This window comes from Mustela lutreola, chromosome 8, assembly GCF_030435805.1.
Source record: "Mustela lutreola isolate mMusLut2 chromosome 8, mMusLut2.pri, whole genome shotgun sequence".
In the NCBI taxonomy this organism is placed as follows: domain Eukaryota; kingdom Metazoa; phylum Chordata; class Mammalia; order Carnivora; family Mustelidae; genus Mustela; species Mustela lutreola.
In genome coordinates, this window is record NC_081297.1 from 26,048,359 (window position 1) to 26,071,553 (window position 23,195).

Below are 23,195 nucleotides of genomic sequence, written 5' to 3' on the forward strand. Positions count from 1 at the left end.
TCTCTCTTTACTATTATTGTTCCTTTACTGCCTTCTTTGCTGAGACTACTCACTATCACTGCCATCACTTAATGAAGATACTTGGGGCCCTGTCCTAGGCCCCTTCCCACACCAAGTATTTATCACTTTTGAAAATCTGAAGAAAGCTATGGACCTTCCCCTAACAAAAGTCACATATATACTAATTTGGATAATGGAGAATATTTGGATTCCAGAGGTTAAGAATCCTTGCTCTAAATGCTCTCTAAATGCTCCAGAGGTGTCAATTACATACTGAAGATTTCCAAAACTTTATCAGCACATCCATGCATCCAATAGCCTACTGGATGTCCAGCAGGTTCTCATATCCATCTATCTCCATGGAACTCACCACTGTCCTTCCTAAATGGATTTCCCCCACTGTTCCCTATCAAGGGTAATCTTACCCATCATCTACCCAGTCACATGAGTCACAAACTAGGAGCTCAATATAGACTCTCCTTCTCAAACCGTCACCAAGTTTCTCTGGATACTTGTTACTGTCCATCTTTACTACCACAGCTCTAGTTATTTCAGGCCTTCAATTCTTGCTGGGATTACTAAATTAATCTTCTAATTTGTTTCCCTACCTCCAAACTGACGACACCCTAATTTATCTTTAAGTTTTCTTACAAAAATAAGAAATCCATAGCACCAGTCATTCTGTAACTTTTTTGCTTAAGAATTTTAATGGCTCCCCCACTGCCTAAAGAATGAAGTTCAAACTTCCTGTTATAACAAAGATCATTCTTGATTGGGTCCTTGATGCCTAACACAGTCTTCCGGCATGGCCCCATTCACATAACCCTCTCTAGCCATACTGAGGCCATCCTGAATCATGGCTGCTAATATTTGAACATGCCAGGCCTTTTCACCCCTTTCTTTACAAAGTTCTAATTAAAATGGCCTCTTACATTTCCATAATGAACTTATTTTGGTCTCATTTTTTATGTATGGAAAACCTATTCATCTTCAGAAGTCAGTTCAAAATGTCACCTACCCTGTGAAGTCTTTCCTGCCTCTCTCACCCAGGAAGAACTGCCTACTGCCAATCCTCTTGTTCCCATTTCTAAACTTAACCAGAGACCAAGAGTGATGAAATCTTATTCTTCATAGCCCCCAAATCAAGCACAATAGCCTACTATATCCTACGCTTTGACTAAATGTTTCTGAATGCAAAACAAAAAATACGACTACCAACATGTATGCAATATAAAAAAAAAAAAAAATCACTAGAGTAACCATATGGATCTTTAAAAGAAATACAACCGGTTAAGTTTGATCCGGATATTAACTTGTGTTTTTTTCAGTATTTATTCTTTCATCAGCGGTCTACAGCCAGTAAGTGGCAGCAAGCACAAAACCCTAATATATATATGAACCAAAACAAACAAACAAAAAAAAAGAGAACAAAAAAACAAAAACTATCTTCCTGTTAGCTGATTTTTCCATCAAGTTTTGAAATCATCTTTTTCAGTATTAGTGGTAGAACAACCTGAATCTAATTATGAAAACACTAGTGTTCCATGGAAAGTCACTGGATTTTCAGGCCAGTAAACTAACCAAGTAGCAATTCTGAGAATTGGGCTAGTGGCCTAAGACTGACACAACTGAGCAACATGACCCTAGAAAAGCCCTTTCTTTTCCTGATGCCTAAAATATGGATTTTAGTCAAATGATTTCTATGTTATTCTAGTTCTTAACAAACCCCTCTGAGTGCAATCAGTCTTTCAGGAATATTAATCTACATTAGATGTGGACAATTCTCCCAGTATGAGCCATGCTCTGTGGTGGTTCTAGAGACACAGAACTACCTGGATAATTTATGAAGTCAAAGCTTTGGTAGTATTTCTTTCTTTCTTTTTTTTTTTTTTTTTTTTTCCATCAGAGAGAGTGAGCACAGGCAGACAGAGAGGCAGGCAGAGGCAGAGGGAGAAGCAGGCTTCCTCCTGAGCAAGGAGCCCGATGTGGGACTCCATCCCAGGACGCTGGGATCATGACCTGAGCCGAAGGCAGTGGCTTAACCAACTGAGCCATCAGGCATCCCAAGTATTTCTTTCTTAATATATGCTTGTTAAGGGAGAAGCCTTACCAATGTGCATGGGGGTTCTCGTTCTTCACTGATGAGCTAAGTATGTTAATAAAGAGAATTCAGAGTTTTGTCAGAAATGTTTCCATATGAAAGGTGAACATGGCAAGAACATGGTGCAGAAAAACCATATAGGACTGACACTACCACAAATTGTTCAAGTGGACCCCAACATGAACTCACAATAGTAAGAGCCTTGCTGTTCCTCCAGTGAGCGTTCATTCCATTTCCCAAACTGGCTATTTCAGAACTCCTCCATTTTGTTCAAGGCCACAATCCCACTACCTCCCCTGTTATTTTCGGTCTCACTAGACCTCTGTTCCTAATGCAGAGAGAAAAGAGAAACTCCCTTAATTTCCACCCTTCCATGGACATGTAACTAGGGAAAAGGTGGATGCAGATATAAGAGATGTACTTCATCAATTATCCCACCTCTGTCTTTAGAGGTTCTCCCTACTTGTTCTCACCAGCATTTAAACCTCCCTGATTTTTTTTTTTAGCCTCCCTCATTTTTTTTTTTAAAGGTTTTTTTTTTTTTTTTTTTTTTTTTAAAATTTGACAGCCAGTAATCGCAAGTAGGCAGAGAGGCAGGCAGAGAGAGAGGAGGAAGCAGGCTCCCCACTGAGCAGAGAGCCTGATGCGGGGCTAGATCCCCAGACCCTGGGATCATGACCTGAGCTGAAGGCAGGTGCCCTTTAAGTCTCCCTCATTTTTTAAAAGCAATATTAAACCAAACCACCTTTGAGATATAAATGCTGGAATATGTAAGGAATTTCAAAAAGATAGGATTAATTACTAAAAGTTGAGAGATGGGAGACTAAAGGTCACAGGGGTGAAGATTTCTTTTCAGTGTAAGTTCGCTTTCTAAAACATTAGATTTCTAAAATCACATACATAGACTGCCTTTGCAGATTTTTAAATATATAATTATAAACACCTTTAAAACTTGCATAGTCCTTTCTCCCTTTCTTCAAAGCTAGAATTCTTCAAAGCATGGTCCATACTACTTGACTCTACTTTCACCTCTAATTTCTTACTTTTCTTTCCTCTTCTTTTTTTCTTTCTCCTTCCTTCATCCCTTCCACCCTCCCTTCCTTTCTAAGATTTTATTTGTCAGAGAGAGAGAGAGAGAGCTAGAGTGCACAAGCAAGAGCAGTGGTAGGTAGAGGAAGATGCAGGCTCCCCACCAAGCAAGGAACCTGATGCAGGATTCCATGCCAGGACCTGATGCCTAGATTCCATGCCAGGAACCCTGGAATCATGACCTGAGCCGAAGGCAGTCACCCAACTGACTGAGCAACCCAGGAATCCTTCCCCTCTAATTTATTCTTTAATTCATTCTATTTTGACTTCTATCCATGCACAAATATATATATATATATATGTATATATATATATATATATATATATGGCTCTAACAGCATCAATGACCCTTCCATTGTTCAATCTAACAGGTCTCTCATGGTTCTTCTGTGACCCATTGGCTTCTTCCCTCTTGTGCTGACACTACCTTTCCCTCAGGTCTCATGATTGATTCTTCTGGTTTTCTTCCTACCTTTCTTGCCAGTTTGTCTCCATTGCTTTTATAGTTCTTCCCATGAGAACCCCTCCCCCCATTCCCCCCCTACTACTCATCAGTCTAAGGGTTCTCTTCTCACATTTTCTTTGCTTGATACTACAGTAGCCTCTAACCATTTTCAAACCATTCATGGCCCAAGAGCCAGAACACCAACTTCAACACATCCATCTCATTATGTCATTCCCCTGGTCAAAACCACTAAATGTTTCCCTACTGCTTTTAAAATAAAGTCCAAATTCTTTTCTTGGAGTGTAGGGAGCTGTGCTCTCTGGGTCCTCCACATCATTCTAGGGATCCTTTCGATCCCTCTTGCTGACTATGTTCCACTCACACTTTCTACTCCTTGAAGATTTCAGGTTCTCTTCTGCCTTAAGACCCTTCCCTACTTCTCGTCCCATCCTTTGGGACTGAGTTTAAACAACATTTCTTAGGAACGGCTGCCTAGTTTCTCTAGATGTTACAACCTGCTGTTACATTAGCACTTACCTCAACTCTAAGTACGCTGTACAATTACATTTAAGGTTTTCTATCCTCATTAGAAGATCAACTCCATGTATCAAGGGCCATACCGCTGTCATTAATTGCTGAGATCCCTAGTATCTGACATGGCAGATGGCAATAAATATGTTAATTAATGGGTAACTGTATCCATTCTCAAAGCTTCAACTGCTATCTTTTTGCCAATTACTTCAAAATCTGTTTCCAGTTCTCATTCTGACCTAAAGCCACATTCTCAACCATGTACCAATCATCTTACACTTAAATGTTCTCAACCTTCACTTCCAAACCCAACACGGTCCTTCTATGTTAATCCTCCTATATTGCTGGGTCTTGGTAGGCAGTATTATCTAAACCACTACAAGTCAGAAGCCCATGTTTTCATACATGTGGATTCCCTCACTGCTGGATTTCTACCCAATCCTAACCACTAAATCATAGAATTGTACATTTTATAAGCATGATAATTTTTAAAAAATTTACTTATTTCTCTTTATCTCCTTTAATTTAAACATTATAATTTCTTGCCCAGATAACTGGGCAAGTGATTCCCCCTTACTGGAGAATGCTGTGAAAGTTCCTTCATTTATCTCTCATTCTTTCCCACTCCCACATTCTAGTACTCCATTCTCTGTAGAAAAACTCTGAGTGACAGTGTACCTGTCTTTTTTTAGGCCTCAGTGCGATATCCCCTCTTCTGGGAAGCTTTCTGTGACCTGGCCCTGGTGCACCTCCCACAGATATATAATGAAGTCTGCTACTGCGTTTATTATACTATACTGTAGTGGATGGTTTACTTGTCCATCTTTCCAGCAGGCTGTGAGTTCCTTAAGGTGAGAGTTTCTGATTAATCTTTATTTTTCCCAGAATCTAATGTCGTACCAGACACACAAAAGAAATCAAATGTTTATTGAAATGATAGAAAGATGATATAGGAGCTATTAGTTGATAGATTGCCTCTGTAATCTAAATATGAAGCTAAGAAGATCTAGTCTACTGGTGATTGTGAGGATTGGAAAATCACTAATGCAAAAGCCAATTCAATTCATTAAGCATTAACTAAATACCCCTTATGTACTAGAAACTACAGTAAGACAGAGTCCTAGCCCTACATGGTTGCCAATTTAGCAGAGAAGGTATGAAACCAAGCTATAAAATGTGTCAAGTTCTAGAATAGTAAGAACAGTGTTCATTAAGTTCTGACTATAAAGCAATTAATTTTAGGGAAATGGGAGAGGGAAGAAGCTTCAAAAATAGGTAACCTTTCAGCTCAACTTTCCAGGCCAAAGAGAATTCTGTCAAGGAAAGAAAGGGAACTACAGTATTCCAAAGTGGGAACTGGATGAGAACAGCAAAAGGGTACAAGGGTGCCTAGCTCATAGTAGGTGCTCATTAAATGTTAGCTAAATAAAAGAATTTATACGTATTTCCGTATAAAGTAGGAGATGGAAAAAAAAAAAAGTAGGAGATGAAGCTGGAAAGATAGCTGATGGCCAGATAATAAAGAACTTCAGTACAAAAGATCTCAGCTTAGATTGGTAGACATTAAAAGGTCTAAAGCAAGCTTAGATTGGTAGCCATTAAAAGGTCTATAGCAAGGCCCTAAAGCAATCAGAACTGTTTTAGAAACATCTGTAATGGCTTTGAGGAATATGGTATTGAAACAATGTCTCTTAAGAGCTGAATGGAGGGGTATGTGCCCTGAGTGTGAGAGGGAAGAAAGAAAAAAGGGAGCGGTATATTGAAATAATACCAGCTTATAAAGTAATTTGTGCTAGAAACAAGAAGAAATGAGGGACCGAAATGTGCAAGTAAGGGTGCTTATTCCAAAACAGAAGCCAAAAGGACTGATGAGAAGAACAAAGGAGCAAAAGAGCAAAAGCTATCTAAAACCTAACCACAGTAGTCAGAATCCTGTATAAGAATAAAAGTAGCGCGTTCAATGTAGGCATGGACCCTGATGTAACTAACTGTTCAAGTACAGCAAGAATGAACAGGAAAACACAAAGAGAGGGGAGGTAGAGGGTAGCCTCTATCCTATTAGATGGTAGGAAGAAAGGAAGAACTGAAAATGTCTGATCTTAAAATGTTATGTAAATGGAGGTATTACGGTTTTGTTAGTTTAGATACGGAGCACTACTACATCAGGATGCAGATTTGAGGGAGGAAAACAGGTACAGTTTTGAATATGCTGAATATGGGAACCTGTACAGTGTCCAGTTTGAAATGAAGTTCATAAAGAGGTCTATGCCTCACAAAGATTTGACAATCAGGGATAAAAATATATGTTTATAAAAAATAAAAAAAAATTAAAAAAAAGATTTGACAATCATAAGTCAAACAGATAGAAGTAGAAACCATGGGGAAAGAGGTCATCTACAGAGTCACTTCAAGGTGAGAAGAGGGCCAAGGGCAGCGCTGTGGAGGTTATTTACTTTCAGAGGAAGGACAGCCAAGAGATAAAAAAGGAGATTCAGAAAGAATAGTAAGAAAAATAGGTAGAAAAAGGAGGGAGCTAGAGATAAGTAACAATGATAGACAACACTTCTACAATATGACTATCACAGGTCAGTCTCTGTTGTAAGCATTTATCTACATCAACTCATTTAATGCTAATCATAACCCTATAGATGGATACTACAAGTATCCTCATCTTATAAGTGATGAAATAGAGAGGCTAAGTAATTTGCTAAAAGCCACAGAACTAATAGATGGTAGATATGGAGTATGAGCATAGGCAGTCTCTCCTTGGACAAGAGTATATCAAAGAAAAGAGAGGCCAACAGTGTCAGACATTGCTAAGGAGAGTAAGATTTGAGGTCCTCATATTTGGAATTAGGAGTTCACAGAGAGAGGCATAAATCATTATAAAGTGAGTTAAAAATTTCATGAGAAGTGAAGAGACAAACCCCAGTAGAAAATTTTTATAAACTGTGTATCTCATGAGGGACTATTTGGCACATATAAAGAACTATTACAATTATTTAATTTTAAAACAACCCCAATTTTAAAAATTGGGCAAAGGCTCAGAATGGACAGTTCTCCAAAGATACACAAATGGCTGAAAAGCACATGAAAAGATGCTCAGCATCATTAACCATCAGAGAAATGCAAATCAAAACCACAAGGAGGTACTACTCCACACCCACTAGGAGAGCTATAATCAAAGAGTCAGATAATAACATGTGTTGGTAAGGAGGTAGAGAAATTGAAACACTTGTAACACTGCTAGTGGGAGTATTCCTTTGGAAAAGTTTGGCATTTCCTCAAATGGTTAAACACAAACTGTATGAACCTGCAATTCAACTCTTAGGTATATATCCAAGAGACGTGAAAACATGTCCGTCAAAATACTCTACATGAATGTTTATAACAGCATTATTTATAATATCCCCCAAACAGAAATAACACAAATGTCCAAGTACAGAGTAAATTATATATGCCATATCCCTATAATGAAATAGTTGGCAATAAAAAGGAATGATGTATTAATACATGCTGCAACATAGACAAACCTTGAAAACACCATGCTAAATAAAAGAAACCAATCACAAAGAACCACATACATATTGTAAGCTTCTGTTTGTGTGAATTGTCCATACAGGCAATCTACAGAAACAGAAAGTAGATTACAGGTTGGGTAGGGCCAATGGGGAAAGAGTGGGGAGGTTTGGGGAGTGGTGGCTGAGTGGTGCAGAGTTTCTTTTTGGTGTAATGAAAATGTGCAACCATCACCATAGGCAACTTTCAAATAACTCTGAGAGCATGCTAAAAGCTCTGAATTGTACACCTTAATTTAAATTAGTGTACGGTATGTAAAATACATCTGGACAAAGCTGTTTTAAAAAGATAGTTGGAAACGAAGCAGAAGACAGGAATGCTTGAGCACGGAGATAAGGTCGAAGACAGACTGGGGGAAACCTGAATAGGTTTTACTGAGAGAAGTCAGTGGAAACACACACACACACACACACACACACACACAAAAGCATCAGGGATTAAGAAAAATCCTAACGGGGATGGAGGAAGAAAACCGAAAAACAGGGACAGCAAAGATAGAGCTAACTGGTGTAAAAGTAAATTGAGAGTTCATACTTGAAGGAACCCATTTTTCACAGAAATAGAAGAAAGGGAAGTAAATACTTCCCTGTCTGTGGCTGAATATAAAGATGAAGGATAGAGTAAGAAGTCCAAAAAAGTAATAGAAGTTAGAAAAGTTACTGACAAGAAAAGGAAAAGAAAGCAACAGATAAAAACCTTATGTAGAACTAAGTGGAGTGAGATTAGAAATAAACTTTAATGGTGTGAGTATGTGTGATTATAGGATATTTTTGGCTAGACTGGTCAGGCCAGTTTATACACTGAGATGCCAGGTGACTGGGCTGTTTTGGGGTTGAAGGTTGCTGAAGAGTCTAGTGAAATGCTTGATCATAAAATCCCATTGAGTGGGAAAGGTAATTAAATGAAAAGATGATGGATGTTTCAAAGGAAGAACTGGATTTAATGACTGAATAAATATGAAAGACAAAGGAGGAGAATTTCTAATTCATATGTCTGAAAGAAATGACAACTAAATGACCAAAAAAGAGTTCTTGGAGAGGAACAGGCAAAAGAAAGATGATGAATTACTCAAAAATAGATCATAAGGTTTAGATTGAGGAAGGTTCTTAGGAAAATAAACCTGTCATTTTTTTTTTTAAGATTTTATTTATTTATTTGACAGAAAGAGAGAGATCCCAAGTAGAGAGAGAGGCAGGAGAGAAGGCAGAGAGAGAGGAAGAAGCAGGCTCCCCAAGGAGCAGAGAGCCTGAGGCTCTGAGCCAAGGCAGAGGCTTTAACCCACTGAGCCACCCAGGTGCCCCAAACTTGTCATTTTAAAGAGAAACAGGAATCAAGTGAGGCCCAGAGAAGTTAAATGACTTTGATAAAGTCTCCAAGTACCAACCGAAGATCAAAAATGATTTCAAACTCCAAGCCATCCTACTGCATCACAGAACCTCCCTAATATCTGGAGTTTGACATGATACAGGACATATAAATGGTAATGCTTCCCGAGGAGATTCAATGGCACTAAAAAATTGGGTTTGAATTTCTAGGTTTATTTCAGATGATAGTGGGGAAATATGATTCAGGAACAAAATGAATGACAGGAGAAGCCAATATGAGGTAAAACATTTGCTCTGGTAACCCACATGGAGATAATCAAGAGTTGGATGTAGAATGATATAAGCACCTTAAAATATTCTAATGTGAGAACATTTAATGCTTCAAAATCCTCTCAGTGTTACTTGGCAATATAGATGCTAGGACATATAAATTTATTATGGCTTAGAATTTTTAACATTAAGAGCTTTTGCTTACTTTTAAGGTTCTTTTTAGGTTACAGAAATATGAAATACTGAATTGAAGTCTGATTAGGTCTCTTTTAAGGGGCTAGATATTTGCCTTACCTTTACTACCTTGTAGTCACACAAGTATTCCACCTCATAATTGTTTAGATTCCTTTTGGTGATTCCAATCGATTTACATGTGAGTTTTTCTTTTCTACATAATTCCTGAAGAGTATCAAGTGAAACTAGGCAAGGCACACACCAAGCTACAATAAGAAAATAGAATTCTTTACTAATGAAGTAGCTACTCAATTAAAGCAAAAAAAAAAAAAAAAAAAAAAGGAAAAACTTAAGACCTCTATATCCCACCCTTCAACTGGCAATTTTATAGGACTGAAAATTCATATGACAAGAAACCATTTACGTGCCTTCAAGAAAAAGTTAAGCATTAAGCAACTATTTTGGTAAACTGATCTTCTTGGATTTTTTTCCATAGGTCTCTATCCTACTATGCTTAATGTAAATTAATTTCTACTAAACCACCTGAACAAAAAGTTTCAGGTCTGTAAGCTTTCTTAAAATTACATATAGATGCAAAGGTCTACAGAGATAAGGTTTTTACCTTTTCCATTATATTCTGCATAGAATACAAAGAATATAATTGGTTTTAATAAAATGTAGATCTCTAAGGCAAACTTATTAAAAATAAATATATTTTAAAACATCCTTACAAGTTATTAAAAACAACTTTCTCCCTTTCTCTTAGTTGGTCAATAAGAAATGAAATCTAATTGAAATATAACTCTATAGTATCATAGTTTTACATCACATGCCCTACTTTTCCCATTCCAGAATGAAGGAAATTTTAACTTTATTATTTTGCCTATGCTGTATTATTATCAAGGTAAATGAGCCCAAGAATTATAACAAATAATGAAGAATTTATTTTCATAATACTCATTTCCTGTATTGTTTTTAAAGCCAAGATTTATAAAACAGAGTAATCAATTTACATAATCCATATACCCAATTAAAAAAAAAAATCAGACACACTCATACTTAACCTTAGAGGAGCCAGTAACTAAATATGCTGAAGATTTTTACTTACAAATTTCTGTAAACAGTATGCTACCATATGGCATATAAAATATGTTACCGCAAACTGATGTTTAGAAATATGTAATAAAGTTGGTTTTATTGCTAGTGTTATGGTAAGCACTCCAGAGAATCAAGGGTCCTCTGCCCCAGCCTTTGCTATCTGCCTACCTGACGTTAGTGATATTTCCATCTTTCCAGATTTCGGATTCACTGAAAAAATGTATGGGTGGGAGTTAAGTGGAATTAAACAAACAAAATCTACCAGTAAATTCAAGCTTTACTTGGTAGCTCTCCAAGGTAGCTCTGATAACCTTTTGTTTTGAGGTAAATTTCGAAGGAAGAGGGAACACACGGCAGCTTACTATATCCTTCCCTCACCCTTCCCAACTCATACTGGGGCTTCATTGTCAGAAACCTTGAAGCACGATTTCCACCACCTCGCTTTCCACAAAAGATTCATAATTCTAGACTACAAAAATGAAAGGTATTTTCTCAAAAAAAAAAAAAAAATGGGGGGGAGTGACTGCTTACTGTGGAGTAGTGAGTGGTTTGGGTGTAGGAGAGTGGTGTAACAGAAATGACCACTTAAAATGCCTTCCATTTAAAAAAACTTCGGGATGCTTTGTGTAAAGTTACCCTCACTATGCTGATCTCGGGCAAAGGAGGTTCCTTTTGGATATCACCCAAGCTGTGTATGTCTTGTTGTCGCTACCATTTTATCCAGTTTAACCTGAGGTTCAAGACAAGCCTGAACAGAAACGCTATTTTTGAGAAAAAGACTGTAACATAAAAAACCACAAACCCTTGGTTAACAATTCCGATGATCTATAATGATGTATAAGATAATTCATTTGGAAGATTAAACATTTCATTACCACTACAAAAACCTTACACTAGGTTCCCACTAACCTCTAGCGGAAGAAAAGTTTGGGGATAACGAGCTCATAATCTAGGTGGAGAGCAGTGCAAGCAAACACTTTAAATTCTAGAATGCCTTGAAAATTCCAGTCTTTCAGGGGGTGCGCGCGGCAGGCAGGAGCGCACACACAAGCACTACACGCTAGGTATCTAATTCTCTGGCGTCCGCATAAGTAACACCCAAGTTCCCGGTGGGTATAAAAATTACCTTAAGCCAGAGGCTACGTCTTCAAACACCCACTTACTGGGATATTCTCCGACGGGGAATTTACCCTTCTAGTGCGTCCATACTGAGGCGTATGCTCACTTATTTCCTGAGGGTTCACACTTCAGCCCCAATTTCTTTCTTCCTCTGATACTGAGGTCACATTTACACCACCGGGTCCTTCCCGCTCCCCGGTTAAAAAGCCAGCGCGAACACAAAACGTCCCGCCCAAACCACCACAAAGGAGTAAACCACACGCGTGCCCACAGGCCCTCGAGCACCCCCCCGGGGATTACCAGGAGCAGCGGCGGCCGCCCGAATACCTCCACACGGCGACCAGGCGGGGAGGGGCCTCCGGCCCAACGGGCAGCGGGGGCCGGGCCACAGGACCTCCGCGGAGCGAGAGACAGCCGACCTCAGAGCAGGGCGCGCGGACCGGGCCCCGCCGAAGCCAGGCGCAGGAGGAGACTGCGGGGAGCGAGCGGGCCGTGCCGTGAGAAGGGTCAGGGACCGGGGGAAGGGTGAAGCCCGCGGGGCGCCTTTAGGGGCCAAGGTGTCAGCAGAGTGGAAGGCGGCGTTTCGCCGCGTCGCGCTCTGGCGGCCCCACGGATCCCGGCCCCGCTTCCTGGGCCTTGGGAGTTTGCCTGGAGAACGGGGGATATTGAGGAGTGCCGCTCTCCAGCCCTCACCTCCTCGCGCCTCGGCCCCGGCCGCCGCCATCTTGAAGAGCTTTCATTCAAACTGGCGCGGTCTGACGGGATAGCTCAGCTGGCTTGACGCCCCGCCCCTGCCCGACCTGCGCGGGAGTCGGGGGGCCGGGGCTGGGGGCTGGAATCTGCGACGCGTCCTGACGTCACCGGAGACCGACCCCGGCCGCAGCGGCGAGCGCGCATGCGCCCCAAGCCCCATCCCTACGCGCGGGAGGGCTAGGGAGCCGCATGCGGGGGTTGGGGGGGTGGGGCGCGCCCGCAGTCCCGGCCAAGCGGCGCAATCTGAGTTAGCAGCCAGCCTACCTCGACCGGGTGGTGTAACTCCTAATTCGGGAGTGTACATATGCATCAGGCCTTCCCACGCTTTGTAGTTCTTCCACGTCATACAAAAATCCAAAATGTAGAGCGGAGCTGTATGGTGCAGAGTAGATTTACCTCCCATGCCTGTTCTTCAGCCACCTGAGCCCCTAGATCAAAGGTTCTCAAAATTGGTTGCATGTTGGGATCACTTGGAAAGGTTGTTTTTTGGTCCCACTCGCTGATATTGATTTAATTGGTATGGGGTGTGACATGAGCTTTGGAATTTTTTAGAGCTCCCCAGGTGATTGTAGTATGCAGCAGTTTGAAACCACCAGTCTCCATCTGTGCTTTTCACACTTGAATGGCCATAGGAATCATCTGGGGATCTTGTTAAAATGCAGATTCAATTTAGGTAGGTCTGGGCTGGGATCTGAGGTTCTGCCGTTTCTGACTAACTCTTCGCCTGATGCTTTTTGGTGGGGGCTGGGGGGAGGGCAGGGTCCAGCGGAAGGGAAGTTTGCTAGCAAGGCTGCAGGACGCCGGGTCTCTGCTGGACAACTGCCTAAACTCCTAACAGTCTCCCCACCCCCCACCGCCCCGCCCCCATCCACTCTTCACACCGCTTCCATGGTGATTGTTCTAAACAGTCTAACCCAGAAATCTTAGAAGAATCAATTGGGAAACCCTGTGTAGAAAGCCGTTTGACATTGACCAAGGATTTTGGTAATATTTTGGACAAAAATTACAAAAATCTTTCAAAACATCATGTATAAATTTGGAGCACTGTAAACACAGAACATTGAAGAAATTAGTTTGATTCCATTGTGAAATACTGTCTAGCCACTTAAAAAGATGTTTATGAAGCCTTTAGCTTCATGGGGGAATGTTTAACATGTTAAGCAAAAAAGCAACAACAAAAACCTATAAAAGTTTCAACTACATAAAAAGGCATAGGAAGATAAATGTAAAATCTTTGGGGGGTGATTTCCTTTTTGATTTCTCTTTACATATTTAACCATTTTCTATAGTGAGCATCTTATTACCTTGGCAATAAGGAATAAAAAATCCTATCCAACCCTATTGCCTGGAAGCCCTATTGTGGCATAGTGGTTCCTGTCCACATCTCAGGCCTCACTGCTCATCATTGTTCCTTCTTAATTTGTGAGTTCCTCAAATATTCCCTGCTCCGTGTTCCCAGGACTTCTTCAATTCTGCTCTTGCTGCTAGAAAATGCCTACTTTGCCCCATCTTTGCCAGGACTACTCCTAGAAACCCTTTAAGACTTAGATGCAGCTTCACTGCCTTCCTCCCCTCCCCAAGTGTATTCACTGCCAGTCCTATATGTTCTTAGAACAACCCAGGAATATCTATCTTTAACTTTAAAAAAAATATATTTTACTTATTTATTTGACAGAGATCGCAAGTAGGCGGGGAGGCAGGCAGAGAGAGAGGAAGGGAAGCTGAGCAAAAAGCCTGATGCGGAGCTCAATCCCAGGACCCTGAGATCATGACCTGAGCCGAAGATAGGCTTTAACCCACTGACCCACCCAGGCACCCCTATCCTTAGCTTTGTTGGTTTTTCTTTTACCTTATTGAGCTCTACACCTCACCTCTACACTGACTTCTCTTCACTCCCTTTATGTAGCCTAAAGGCTGAGGTTCCTCAGGACTTGGCCCCCAAGACATCTCTCTTAGGCTCTCTCCCTAAGTGACTGCCTCAGTTCCCATGGGTTTATATATCATTTTTATGCTAAAGCTTCCAAAAACATTTTGTCTCCAGCCTTGACCTCTTCCTTGAATTCCAGATCTGAATATCCACAGTGCCTAGCTGACATATTCTCTTAGGTGTTGCACAAACATCTCAAACTGATCACACTCGTAAGAGTGCCCTTCATTTTTACCTGCAGACCTGCCTGGTCCTCTCCACTGCGGGTATCCCCACACTCTCTCATTTCACTACACTGGCACAACCATCAACTCAGGGATCCAAGAAGGAAATCTAGGTGTCATCTTGATTTCCTCTCTCCTCATCCCATAATTTCATTAGCAATTTGTGTCAATGCTATGTCCAAAATATACCTTCCTACCGCCTCCTTTCTCCATTGCTGCTGCTATGCCCTTAGTAGAGGCCACCATTTCTAACCTGCAGTCCTACAAAAGTCTGCCTGGCTTCACTTCCACTATTGCTTCTCCTCCAATCCATTTTCCATGCAACTCAAAGAGTCACCTTAAACATAAAGTGGGGCATGTCCTTCTCCTGCTTTAAATACTTCCTGGAGTACATAGAATAAAATCCAAACCTTCTGCTAGCTTCCTAGGCCTTAAGTGATTGGAACCCTAACGCCCTGACCTGACTTTGTGCCACTCTCCTCTGTACTCACTCTTCTCTAGGCTCTTTTCCACCCATTCAGAATCTTTTATGGTGTATCTCCTATGTGCCAGACAATGTATGAGGTGCTTAAAGTATACAGGAAAGAAAAAGACTCTGTGTGCATAGGGCTTATGTCCTAGTAGGAGGAGCAGATTATAAGCAAGTAAATAAATATCTTAAGGCAACTCTAAATTACTTCGTGGAGAAGTGCTTGAGTCTCCACTTGTTCCATTTCTTCAGAGGCCTCTCCGGGTCACCCTAACATAGGTACTTCTAGTCTTCCATTCTTTCTCCTTGGCACCAAATGCACTTCCCAACATTTGCAGTTATCTTGTCTGTTTTTTTGGGTCTTGATCAGTTTCAGCAAAAATTTACAGAATAAATTGGACTCTTTTGTAGATCAACTGTTTTGTCTTTCGTCTTTAACCCCACTAATTCCAGGGGACAGATAAGACCTTGTCTCTTCAACAGGTACTACTGTGTAACTAAGTGAAGCAGCAACTCTCAAAGTATGGTATGGAGACCCAAGACCCTTCATAAGTTCAAAACTTTTCATAATAATACCAAAATGTTTTCTGACTTCTTTACTTTCCTCTTGCAAGTATAGAGTGAAGTTTTTCAGAGGATACACAAGTTGGATATTACAACAAATTTAAAGAAACAGAACACAGCTATCTTCTCAAGGCAGACATTAAAGAGATTTGAAAAACATTAAACATTCCACACTTAATACTAAATCTTTGTTTTTGAAAAGTTACCTTTCATAAAAATGTTACTTAACATGTAATTTTTTTATTTAAAAAAATGAGTGATTTTGAAAATCTCTGGGTTTTAGGACTAACCCAATGGAGGGTAACATTTTTCATAACATTCAGGAGATGAGGGGGAAACGTACTACTGTAATCCACAGCTGTAACTCAGGAAGGTTAGTTCTAGAAAGTTCTCTCCAATCTTCTCCATGGCCTGGCTTCTGAGGATGGTTCTGATTTTCCCTGAAAAACCAGAGCCATGCCAGACCCTTGGCCCCCAAAGTTATCCTTGTATCTCCCAACATGCCCAGCAAAAAAAGCTCAGAATCATAGCAAAAGTTCACATAGGAAAGAGGAAGGGAAAATACGAGTCAAAGGACCTACAAGTTAAAAAAGGAAGGAGGCTGGTTCAGCAGACAAGGAGGTGCAGGAGTGATGGGGAAATCAGAGACACATACATATATATATATTGAACTAATATAGGGGTACCTGGGTGGCTCGGTCAGTTAAGCATCTGCCTTTAGCTCAGGTCATGATCCCAGGGTCCACGGATCAAGCCTTACACTGGGTTCCCTGCCATTGGAGAGTCTGCCTCTCCCTCTCCTTCTGCCTTTCCCCATCCCCGCTCATGCTCTCTCTCAGTCTCGCTCTATCTCAAATAAATAAGATCTTTAAACAAAAATAAAACCAATATAAATAAAAGCTCTTTAGATTCCCGATAATTTTTAAGAATGTAAAACGGTCCTGAGACTAAAATGTTTGAGGATCTTGGTAAATCCTGGCTATAAATGGAGAGGGAAATCAAAGCCAGACACATATATCACTGGCCTCAAGGGAAACATACAGAAGTATGCCTCCACCCCCCAGTTTTTTCCCACAAAGACCCATGCAAACATGGTTTCTGGAGATCCATGGAGTGTCCCCTCTTTCATTTGAATGTTTTTTGGGAATAGAATGGACAATGTGAATTTAAATGAAATAATGCACAGAAAGTGTTTAGAATAATAAGCAACTAGGAAAATTGTTTAAAAAAAAGCACGGGTATTAGTTCAAAATTCACATTTACTGTCAGTTCTTGGATAAATTAACTTCTCTCAATATGTTTCTCTTTGTACATGTAGAACACAAATAATAGAGGCTAGCTTACTCTCTGCATATTGCAACAACTCTTTAATTTTATAATGAATGTGTATCATTTTATAATTAGAAGAATGTTGAAGCTATTTTTACCTTAAAAAAGTAAAACACATATAAAAAGTTAATTGGCAAAACTTCCCCACATTCAGAAGAAAAAAACCTTGTCAGATGAGGATGCAGGACAATTTGGAGTACATTAGGCAACAGAGCACATTCGGTGACAGTTTCAAATTTGCTATGTTGGGGGAAAAAAATCATGCAAAGCTGACTAATAAAGCCAGAAGCAGAGGTATTTATTCCTTTCTTCCTTTATTGCGTTTCTACACTTTTTTTTTTTTTTAAAGATTTTTTATTTATTTATTTGAGAGAGAGACAGTGAGAGAGAACATGAGCGAGGAGAAGGTCAGAGGGAGAAGCAGACTCCCCATGGAGCTGGGAGCCTGATGTGGGACTCGATCCCGGGACTCCAGGATCATGACCTGAGCCGAACGCAGTCGTCCAACCAACTGAGCCACCCAGGCGCCCCTTTATTGCGTTTCTAAAGGAATCATAAAATATGCAAAAGATGTACTTACTGGCCATTGTCCTGTAGAATACAAAGAGGACTTATTTTTTCTTCCATATAATGCACTTATTAGATAGACACTGACTGAACACCTATGATGAGGTTATGTGTTCTGGGACCTGGGACATTAAGAGTGTCTCTGCTCTCACAATACTCACTAATCTAGTGGAGATAGCAGTCAAGTTAAGTAAATTATTACACAGACATGGAAGGAAAGAAAACTCTTGAATAAATCCTTATGATATTTTATTCTACAGGTTTCATTAATCTACTTCAGGGGTTGACAAACCTTTTCTGTAAAGAGCCAGACAGTAAATATTTTAAAGTTTGTGGGCCACAGAGTCTCTGTTGCAACTACTCACTGCCTTTACAGTGTGAAAGCAGCCACAAACAATACAGATACCAGTAGGCCTGGTGATATTCTCATAAAATTTTATTTACAAAAGTAGGAATGGCATACGACTGACACACTGGCGATGGCCAGTGCCTCATCTAGTTTAAAGAGCTAACAGTAACTATGAAATAAAATCCAAAAGCACTTTCGAAAGCATAACTGAAAGCTGTTCGACTAGTTGAGATGTTACTTTCCTATTTCCTAAAAACATTTAATTTGCATTTATTTATTTATTTGGTCTAAAAGTTTTCAATAACTGGAAAAGATCCTAAAAAATAACTAAGTACTCAGCCTTAATCAAAAGGGTATGCCTTTGAGTCTGCTTTGTGGACTCAGAATCATACCTGAATTCTTTTCGATTCTGTCAGTAATCTGATACAGAATAATCATGAAAAAATTTAAGTTTGGTTTCTGTATCTTTAGAAATAGAATATTACTGCCACAAAGCTCCATAAAAATAAACTATAATGAATAAAGCACACCCACAAAGCCTAAACAAGATAAAAACAGCACAAGTTTTAATTTTACCACTGGGTAAAGATACTTCCTCTTCTCAAGTCTCCTGGGAACCAAGGAGAGAAATGAATGGAAAATTCTCTCTTGATAATAGAATCTCATGTGCACTGCTCACTCTCTTTTCAATATATACAGATTAGTTGTCTTGTTTTAATGACTAAGCGTTTCATTAGTAATCCACAGAGTATCTCAATGCACTAATGAGTGTTCTCTGATAAACAGAATGTGGCTAGCCTTCTCTTCAAAATAAAAAAAGATCATTTCATTTCAAAAGATAAAATGTATTTGTTAGAGAGAAAAAGTCACACTAAACAAAATTGTAAAAAGGAAAAGTGAAAGTGCCACCCTAAAATATTTCTGTCCATAAAAAGGCCACTGTTACAAGTTTGGTGGGCAGCCCTCTAGACTTTTGTTTTCTATGCTTGTCACACACATATCTATGCACAGTTGTTGAGTTTGTGAATTTTTTTTCTTTTAAAGCAAAAATTGTTTCTTACTTTGCACATGACTCTCCAATTTTATTTAATATCAAACACTTGTAAATTGTTCCTAGTTCATTATCTAGTAAGAATTAATGAGACTTCTTCAAATTTAAAGTTATAGAACAAAATTTAAAAAACATTGTTAAATTTCCAGTAAAATTTCCTTCGATTCACTCAATTTAATTCTAAATAGCTTCATGACAGAAAAAGTTCCTTATATTTCCCACTAATAAAGGACCTTGTACTTCCCATCTTAAATGGAAAACAAAAAAATGTTGCAGCACTTACTAATATATTGTATTTTAATAGAAACATATACAATTCATTCAAAAAGTATTTTAATATAAACATAACTTGTAAACAAAACCAAAGAATATTGATAGTCTAGTTCTAAAAAAAACTCCGGGTTTCTCTAGAGCACTAAGATGTCACTTCAATAGAGATTGCTTCACATTTTCCAGTCTCTTGATCTGTGCATGTCACATGTAAAGATCCATCCCTAAACAAACAAAGTATAACATTTCATCAGCTCATTTCATAAAAGCAAAAAGTTCTTAAGAAATAATTCAAAGACTTAGCATAAACGAGATGATTTTAATTTTTGAAAGAAGAGTATTAAGATAAAGAAGAAACACAATTTCAGTGTCTAACTTTGTGTCACATGCTGTAATTAGATAGCTGATCTTAAAAATTTCTTTCTAGACCACTGACACAGAAGTTGTATTCCTTGAAAACCAGGATGAAGATCTCAAGTTTAAGACTTTATGCACTCTGAACATGAATCATGCCATCTTTAAGCCTAGGCCAAGGCAAACCCACGCTAATGAATTTGACATTCTTGCTAAGTATGGTTATAGAATGAATGGTCTCTAAAGTTAATTTGGAAATGATTTACTTGCAAGACACAGTCTTCTGGATGGCCAGTTGTTAATACAGTGGTAATAGCTGGATTTAATTAGTAACATATATCCTAGAGCTTTTCTGTAGCAATACCAAAATAAACTTATCCTTTCACAGGATAAATAATATCAACATAAACCTTAGAAGATTATATTTAAGACTGATAAAAATTGTATCTCAAACTTCATGGACCAGTTTTTTACACTGACCACACCAAAATAATTAGAGTTCATAAAAAATGAAGAATGCAAATAATTTGAGATACACTTTCTTTGTAAAATATAGCAATTTTATAGAACAAAAAATGTAATTCACTGACAAAACCTTTACAAGCTTTAATATCAGGTTTTCCTAGAATAGCAATGTGTGAAGAAATCAATAAACTAACAAAAAAGGTCAAGTCTCACGGTGAATTTTTGGAACATCAGGAATAGTTTAATTTTATACCTTTTCATTGTAAGAACAGCTAATATATCGCGTAATCCATTTTCTTTTTTATCTAGATCCTGGAGTACAACCTGTTTATGCAAAAATAATATAAAGATGGTTCAGTACTTTGATATATTATTCCAATGGACCAAATCTTACTTACTGAAACTTTTTAAAATAGGGCAGTTTTCAATGACCAGAATCAGAGAATAGGATTAAGCTTTCTTAACTATGAAACTTTGCCTCTAGAAGGAGAGCATATAAGTAATAGATTTGTTCCTCTTAAACATCATATCCTAGGTTATGAAGTATACTCTGTCTCAGAAAATAAAGATTGCTTTTCTTTTTGGTAATTAAGCCATTACCAGTAACATATACCTTGGAAAACCAATTTAAGGAAACACATGACAAATACTTTTGAACAACTAAGATTATATTTGTACATAAGAAATATTAATGAATTTACCAAAAAATTATTTAGTTTCCTAAAGAAAAGTATACCAATAAACCAAGTTTGGAAGTGACTTTTCAGATTTTTCTAGTATCAAGTCTATGACTCTAGGGAAGCACTAAGTACCTTGGTTTACTCATTTGTAAAACACAGAGATTAGAATAGGTGGGATCTTTACAAGAGTAGCTCCCAAATTCAGTATTAGTTGACTAACTCTTCTCCTTTTGGCATCTGTAACTTAGGATATAGGGACAGTAGCTGCAGCAGAGTCTTGGAGCAGTGTATGAGGAGAAAAGGTAATAAATGTACAAGAGAGAGAAGCTAAGGGAATACTAAGACAGCCAAGTGAGTTTAGAAATACAGTACACAGAAAAGTGCTTATATAGTAATCCACGACAGAAACATCTGGAGGAGCTTGTAAAAACTTTACTAGTTGAAGGGGCCCTATTCCCCTAGATTCTAAGATGTTTGAGGTAGAGTCCAGATAGGTTTTGTATGTGTGTTTTCATTATCCTTTTGTTGAATAAGAAAACAGATACAAAGCTAAAGATACTATGGATTCCCTTTGCTTACCTACATTTGTTTTATTTTCACTGTAAAAGTATTTCATGCTCATGTCCTATGCTATTTGTTAAAACTTCAGTACAAAGTGTTAAAAAGTAAAAAACAAACATCCTTTTGGTACCTTCAAATCTACCCACTGTTAAGTATCCTAAATATATATATATATATTTTTAAAGATTTTATTTATTTATTTGACAGAGGGAGAGGGATCACAAGGAGGCAGAGAGGCAGGCAGAGAGGTGGGGGGGGCAGGAAGCAGGCTCCCTGCCGAGCACAGAGCCCAATGCGGGGCTTGATCCCAGGACCCTCACTCAGATCATGACCTGAGCGGAAGGTAGAGGCTTAACCCACTGAGCCACCCAGGCACCCCAATATATTTCTAATACCTACAGATATTTTCTGTATCTATGCATGGATATTTACATACCCACACCTACCAAAACACCGCCTCCCTCACACACACCCAAGCTCTCAAACTTTTTATATAAACACAAATGACATCATACTGTAAATATGGCTCTATAGTCCCTGTATATGTGTTTTAATGTAATTATATTTCTTGGGCATGTTTCTAAGCAAATCAAGTGGCTCCACTTCATTTCTTTTAGAGGATGCAGAGGACTCTACAATATGAAATAGAAATGTGGTATTTTGAAAAAGTAAAGGTATCCTTTTTGAGAGACAACATGGTGTAATGGCAAGAGCAAGAGCCCAGAAGTAAAACCAACTGAGGATAAATCTTACCTCAACAAGGAAAATAAGGTACTTACTGCCATGAGCCTGTTTTTTTTTTTTTTTAAAGATTTTATTTATTTATTTGACAGAGAGAGATCACAAGTAGGCAGAGAGGCAGGCAGAGAGAGAGGAAGAAGCAGGCTCCCTGCTGAGCAGAGAGCCCGACGCGGGACTCGATCCCAGGACCCTGAGATCATGACCTGAGCCGAAGGCAGTGGCTTAACCCACTGAGCCACCCAGGTGCCCCCATGAGCCTGTTTTTTAATCATCTATGAAATGGTCATAATAACGTCTACCTCATGGCACTCTGATGCCTTTGTAAGTTGCCTGGTTTAGCTCCTGGCATTAGCAAACTAAAAACTGTCATTTCCCCTGCTACTTACATTTTACCAAGGAGAGTCAAGAGCACAAGACAAACAGAAAAAAAACAAAAACAAAAACAAAACCCACATTGTCTTTTGTTTTTGCTTTCCTGTAACTCTTTCAAATTAAAATTGCTTATTCCTTCTTTTATAAGTTAGAAGTAATCCATTCATACAAATGTGTTAAATAGGTATCTTATAAACATTTTATATTGATATTAAACTGAGTCTAATGAAGAAAGAAAAGCTAAACAGTCTCACATGACTAATAAATTGCCCAAATTATGTATTCACCTGTGCGAACTTGTCTTCCTCTTTTGCAGAGTTTTTTCCCTCAGACTCATAGAGTTCAAGGCATACTGAAGATAATCTTCCAGGGGCCTGTAATGTGTGTTGTCTTCGAGCTGGCAAAGGAGTCCCTGATGGGAATAATACTGTGAAACTGTTGGCTCCTGATTCATCGACTCCCTAATAAGCAGAAAAATGATATGCATATCCTCTGATATTTATCATTACAATTATAAAGTCACTCCTATTATAAATATAATACTTAATCCTTGTTGATCATCTAGAAACTACAGATAGGCAAAGGAAGCAAATGTGATCCCTGATCCCAACTTACTTCATTTAAAAATAAATTGAAACGTATCTCTCTATCTGTATTTGAAGCTTATGATTAAAAAAAATTTTTTTAAAAAGATTTTATTCATTTCTTTGACAGAGAGAGAGACATAGTGAGAGAGAGAACACAATCAAGGGGAGAGGGAGAGGGAAAATGAGGCTTCCCACTGAGCA

The 23,195-nt window shown here is 38.9% G+C and overlaps 2 protein-coding genes and 1 long non-coding RNA gene across 11 annotated transcripts in view; 1 reads left to right on the forward strand and 2 right to left on the reverse strand.

Moving 5' to 3' along the window:
* The window catches only part of SUV39H2 (SUV39H2 histone lysine methyltransferase), a 24,872-nt gene extending 12,211 nt beyond the window's left edge, over window positions 1-12,661 (reverse strand). For 4 of the 8 annotated variants that reach the window (XR_009356530.1, XM_059184063.1, XM_059184062.1 and 1 more), the window contains exons 1-2: window positions 12,032-12,659; window positions 9,635-9,780 (exon numbers count right to left, since the gene is read on the reverse strand). Coding sequence is in view for 7 of the 8 variants with exons in the window: in XM_059184063.1 (XP_059040046.1) it covers window positions 9,635-9,780; window positions 12,032-12,455 (570 nt within the window). In the remaining variant the exon portion in view is untranslated. Of the gene's footprint in view, window positions 1-9,634; window positions 9,781-12,031 lie in introns of all 8 variants that reach the window. The other 4 variants (XM_059184060.1, XM_059184058.1, XM_059184061.1 and 1 more) reach the window with 3 other exon arrangements.
* Window positions 12,107-23,054, forward strand: LOC131838260 (uncharacterized). Its single transcript, XR_009356535.1, has 3 exons — window positions 12,107-12,237; window positions 21,912-22,065; window positions 22,724-23,054. It is a non-coding gene; the product is annotated as an uncharacterized LOC131838260 (long non-coding RNA).
* HSPA14 (heat shock protein family A (Hsp70) member 14) overlaps window positions 17,797-23,195 on the reverse strand; it is a 33,866-nt gene continuing 28,467 nt past the window's right edge. The window contains exons 12-14 of one of the 2 annotated variants that reach the window (XR_009356531.1): window positions 22,695-22,819; window positions 20,307-20,377; window positions 17,797-19,458 (exon numbers count right to left, since the gene is read on the reverse strand). Coding sequence is in view for 1 of the 2 variants with exons in the window: in XM_059184065.1 (XP_059040048.1) it covers window positions 19,380-19,458; window positions 20,307-20,377; window positions 22,695-22,868 (324 nt within the window). In the remaining variant the exon portion in view is untranslated. Of the gene's footprint in view, window positions 19,459-20,306; window positions 20,378-22,694; window positions 22,869-23,195 lie in introns of both variants that reach the window. The other variant, XM_059184065.1, reaches the window with a different exon arrangement.